The following is a 5,531-nucleotide window of genomic DNA, read 5'->3' on the forward strand; positions in this document are numbered from 1 at the left end:
TATAACTTAAGTATAAGTTGATTAAATTAAAAGTCAGATAAAATAGAAGGTAATAAAAATATATATAAAGATTCAGTATATCTCGTTTACATAGGATAATGTGATGGAAAAAATTGTATTCACCTTTTTACATCTGTATATCAGACTTTTATTTAGAAACAATTAGAATCTTAATTTCTGGAAAAACCACTTGTTTTTACCGTTTTTATACCTGGAAAATATAATCAAAAATTAGATAATAATTATGATTATGATGCATGGATTTTGAGATGACAGCAGTATATTAAATTATGTACCTCTCTTCAAATTTAACACGCGTCTGGAAGCGAACTTTTTTGCGCTTCATTGGATCCTTAAGATCTTTAGGAGCCACTTTTTCTAACTGTAGATCCACTGTATATCTTGTTGGCATTAAATGATTATAATTTAGGATCTAAAATGTTTTACAAATAAATGAGAAGATATAATAAAAATATTGAAAATTGCACAATAGAAAATTTCAACTTTACTCAAAATTTTCAAAAAGAATTTTATGAGAATGAGAAAATGTACCTTAACGAAGGGCTTGATTTTAGACCGTTTATGTAATTTACCCTTGCCCATCCTTTTGTGGACTTTGCGTGGATACCGGTCAATGCCTGCAACCATAGCATGTCCATATTGTTTCTCTGATGTACCCTCATCATAATTACGCATGACGATAGCTTTTCTTCCTGCGTATCGGCCACTGAGGACCAACACGACTTTCCCTATTTTCATAATCTTCACCATCTTGGTGTATGCTGAAAAAGAAACAAGGCATATAAATTACAAATTATGACTTACAAGAAATTTCAAACTATGACATAACTATAAGTTATATTCTAGCAAGTGTTTTTATAAAATCGAAAACATTAGTGTTACTATTTTTCATCTAAACAAATCATATCGAGATTAATTCTTGCTGGCAATGTAAACATCTTAACATATCAAGCGTCACATAACCTCTCGTGCCGCGTGACAGACAAATTTATAATCCAAGAAAAGAAAAGAAGAACCAGAGGTGTCACGTTACATGATGTGACGTTCCAAGAAGTAACGAAATCGCGAGAAATTGATGACAACCAAACAGTCGGTCGTTATGGAACACGACATGGGACTCGACCGAAGAGGTTAATCCCGCGATTGTGTGATAGCAAATATATTTCGAGGGCAAGAATTAAACATCAACATGTGAATGGGGATCGCGTTGCACATCGATCGCAAACGCGGCGCGAAATGTCATGGAAAAACAGTTAAAACACCCGATGCTTACGGATTATTTTATACAACAATACGTATCACGCACCTCACGGCTTTTTCGTACCGTAGAAAAGGAAATTGATTACACCACGGATTATGAAACGATAGATATGCCACAGCATATCCGCCTGATTCGCCAAGATTGAATCGCGCAAACGCGTTCAACCATTGACCATCCTAGACAAGAAAAAGTCCAAAATTGAGATATAATGCCCGTATTCATAGGCCGGTATAGTCGAGTTTTATTTCAAGACCATCTTAAGTAATGTTTTAAGACGCTAATGCAGCCTTCTGATTGGTTCGTGACTTCTTAAGACCGTACTTAAGACGGTTTTGAATATAAGATCTAACTATGAATACCAGCCAGACTAGTCAGATCTTGTACTTAAGGCTTCCTTAAATTTATCTTTAGATGCTCAGCAGTCAAATGAAATAATTCGTAGAATATTTAAAGATAAATTTAAGGAAACCTTAAATATAAGGGCTGACTATGAATACGAGTATAAGATATCCAAATAGGTGAATCTTAAAGATATCTTTAAAAAAAAATATCTTTAAAACGTTTTTTAAAACGTTTTTTATATCTTGTTTTTGAATGTTCGATATATTTAAAATCAATTGGTTTAGACTATATTATTGTTTATACTTTATTTGTGGAAAAGGGTTTTTAAATCTGAGTTAGAAAAAGACTTATTAAAAAATAATCAGTAAAACACAGATAATGTTAGGAGATTCCCTTTAAACATTTAATTCTTTAAAATATTTACATACTTTTGCATTTAATTTTATTAATTTAAGCAGCAGTTTTTGTAAATATGTAATTGAAAAAATTATATTCGACAATTAACATCATTTTTTAATTATTTTCGAGCCTCATTGATCACAAAAATTAGGTTTTCTGTTTTCTGTAACTGAACTAATGTACACTTTTGGAACTTAAAGTGAGATAAGGCCTATTCTTTTTGGCTAAACTTTTGTATCAGTTCATCTTTCTTCTTCTTCTTTCTTTCTGAAAAAAAAGAAAAAAAATGAACTGATGCAAAAGTTCAAGTTTGAAAAGAATAGGTCAGTATGCATGCTTATCATTCAAGAAATCGAGCATCGTGTGATTTCATCTCTATCCTCCACGATAATATCAATGATTTCGATAATGATTCGTAGGCGCAACTCTCAGTTCTTCTATTTCCATGAATCCCTCCCACTTCTCGTCGCATTCTTATCATTGCGCATTGCTTTAATGCACGTAATCGCGTATTAAATACACGATTTTTGTTATGTTCGATAAGCGGCGTATTCGCCGGGGATTCTGATCCATTCAGATCCATTGCCGACTGTATTCTCGCGGTAATCTGTGTCAATCTCATTGAAGATTCGCACTACCGTTGCTTTCTTCACAGATCCTTTTCCCTATCGAGTAAAAACGGATTCCTTGTTTTGTCTTTGTACGATGGTGAAATATTACGAGAATATCACAATCTTCAAGTTCGATTGGACGCAGGTTGTTCGAGGATTTTTTCAGAGATATCCAAATCCGCACAGGTGATCGGACACATTACTTCACATGCGAAACTGAAATACAAATATTACATAACGTTGTGCATTCATCGGAATTCACGTGCAATACGATTTTCAGTTCGCACGTTCTCACTGAGGATACAATCTCCAGAGAAGTTAAAAATGGAAAACTCTACTCCAAGCGGCTGCTGACGAAAACCAACAGAGTACCCAAATGGGGTGAAAGATTCATTAGTAAAAATATTGTAAAAATTATGGAAGAAAGTATTGTCGATCCAGAAGCAAAGACTCTGACTACATATACAAGGAATTTGGGATACACTAAAGTTATGGTAGGTTACCTAGAAAACAAACTGATATTATCATTATTTTAGAACAAATGTTAAAACGATAAATGTTAATTTGTTTCCTGGATGAGCTAAATGAATTTTAGAGAAATAGATAATGAAAAAATTTTTTTTTCACAAAAATGAAAATATTTTTCCTATTTTAAATGAATTAATATAAAATTAAATAATATCAAATGTATATAATTTATAAAACTAATTTTTAATTATAAAGTCTTTTATCTGTTTGATTGTTAAATAGTAAAAATTTTCTTGATACAGAAAACAATTATAATTATTAATGATTATCATTAATAATTAGGTTTTTAACAGAATTATAATTTTTTTCAGAGCATTGTCGAGAAAGTGGTTTATCAGATCTCCGATGAAAATCCAGACTGGACAATTGCAAAGAGATCGGCATGGATAGACAGTCAAGTCTTTGGTTTCAGCAGAGCGATTCAAGCTTTCGGCTTAGATCGATTTAAAAAGAATTGCGCCAAAATGTCAGAGGGCTTCAATTATGTTCTCGCAAATATGTTTCCCCATACAACACAGTTTCTAAATCCGAAACTGTCTCAGACAAGTTTTTCGGTGCAAACCGGCCACATTGCAGATGATGGTGTTTCGATAAAGCCGAGCCTTGCAGAGGACTTACAGCATTCTTTACAGGGTAAAGCAGAGAAGGTCAAAGATGCTGCTAAGAAAGCCACGGATTTAGCAAAGGAAAAAGCAAGACCAATATATGCGGCCTGTCAACCAAATCAATCGTAAATCTATATATTTCACAAACACAAAGTGCAAAACCGTATCATTGAATAATATCGTTTAGCGATGGAAATATTCTTGAATTAACACGGTATTATTGATGTATTCTTGAACAAAACAATGGTAAAGCTTTAGAGACTAGTTCGAGAGTGCAGTTATTTGTATATTAGGTATAATTGTATATTATAATTAATAGGCACAGTTTAATGACACAGTGCAAAAAGATTTACAAAGTTGGTTGAACAACACGTAATGAAACTTGAGAAAATTTGTTAGGCTTGCTAGCACAAGATTCTCATCGTAACATTTATACACATGTAAAATTTGCTAAAGTTCTCAAGTCTGATCCATTTGTAATGTTATCATTCCTTTTTAACTGCCAAATTATTAAGCGTGCTATCAAATGTCATACACGCTTGCATCAGAAATGAGCATTAAATTATTTATTTTTTACATGTAAAAACATTTTCTATTTCTTTTATAATCGTGAAATATCTCTCGTATATATACAAAATGTGCAAGAAGTATTCTGATGTGCTTGTCAATGTATATCAGCACTCATTCGCGCATTTCGTGCATACCTATTTCGTGCAAAGCTTGCAATTGATAATTGTAAAGAACAGCATTTCGTACGCAATTATTAATGCAATGAAAATAATTACATACGTTACAAATATACATTCAAGAAGTTTTACAATACATTTTTTTCTCTTAATATAATAAATGTAATTTGTAGATATGCGTCGGCACACAGATAGTGTCAATTGATTAATTGCAATTGACCACTGCAAGTTACTGAAAGACTTGATTCCATATACTATCAATGTATCATAATTTCAGTATATGTTATTGTTACATTACTAAAATGATTATAACTATGTTTTGAAATTGTTATACAGTATTTCTATATTTTAAATATTTTTCTTTGAATTATTATTAAAAAGATTTAAATTATTAATAAATAATAAATAAATGAAACTTTTATGAATGTAACTAATGCTCTTACATGTATTTAAATAAAGTTTCAATTCCGTAACCTTTTTAAATAAATCTCAATGTTTCTAGTAACAAATTTAATATACCTAATCTTTGTGCAATCGGATCATATAATGAAGCATGAGATGCAAAAGGCGAGTAAAGCTACACGCATTATTAAAAATTGCAAATGCGATTAAAAAATCATTCAATCAACTCTCATATGTTATATTCAGTCACAAGTGAAAGGCATGGAATCACGTCGTAATGGAAATCGCAAATGCGATTAAAAAATTTCCATTGACACTCGTACATATGCTTTATTGTATTTGTATAAAACTGAACGCATTTAACTATTTTGTAATTTTAACTTGTGACACAACTATTGTATATTCGCGTTTTTCGAATTGTAAATATATAACATAAAAATTTAGTTCATTTAAAACGTTAGTTACATAATTTATATACAATTCTTTCTTCTGAAACAATTTCCATTTATTTTTATTCTTATATTATGTTTTATATTTTTATATATAAAAATATATATTATATAAAAATACATTATAACTTATACATTACATTGTAAAGGCATACAATATAATATATTTTTTTGATAATAGAACACAAAATAATTTTTAATAGAATACAAAAAAATTTTAAGTTTAA

The 5,531-nt window shown here is 30.8% G+C and overlaps 2 protein-coding genes across 3 annotated transcripts; one reads left to right on the forward strand and one right to left on the reverse strand.

Moving 5' to 3' along the window:
* Positions 1 to 124: 124 nt before the first annotated feature.
* Positions 125 to 1,402, reverse strand: LOC108690869 (60S ribosomal protein L27). Of its 2 annotated transcripts, none has more exons than XM_018198382.1 (4): positions 1,328 to 1,402; positions 553 to 782; positions 297 to 433; positions 125 to 211 (listed from the first exon to the last, which is right to left on the reverse strand). In XM_018198382.1, exons 2-4 carry the CDS (start codon positions 769 to 771, stop codon positions 163 to 165), a joined length of 405 nt encoding a protein of 134 aa, XP_018053871.1. In that variant the 5' UTR covers positions 772 to 782; positions 1,328 to 1,402; the 3' UTR covers positions 125 to 162. The 2 variants fall into 2 exon arrangements, with proteins under 2 accessions (XP_018053871.1, XP_018053872.1); XM_018198383.1 differs by having other exon boundaries at positions 1,295 to 1,355.
* A 1,125-nt stretch (positions 1,403 to 2,527) lies between these two features.
* LOC108690868 (PRELI domain-containing protein 1, mitochondrial) lies at positions 2,528 to 4,172 on the forward strand. Its single transcript, XM_018198381.1, has 3 exons — positions 2,528 to 2,820; positions 2,915 to 3,128; positions 3,474 to 4,172. The coding sequence occupies exons 1-3, from the start codon at positions 2,729 to 2,731 to the stop codon at positions 3,894 to 3,896; spliced, it is 729 nt and encodes a 242-aa protein (XP_018053870.1). The 5' UTR covers positions 2,528 to 2,728; the 3' UTR covers positions 3,897 to 4,172.
* The last annotated feature ends 1,359 nt before the right edge of the window (positions 4,173 to 5,531 follow it).

This window comes from Atta colombica, unplaced genomic scaffold, assembly GCF_001594045.1.
Source record: "Atta colombica isolate Treedump-2 unplaced genomic scaffold, Acol1.0 scaffold38, whole genome shotgun sequence".
Lineage (NCBI taxonomy): Eukaryota > Metazoa > Arthropoda > Insecta > Hymenoptera > Formicidae > Atta > Atta colombica.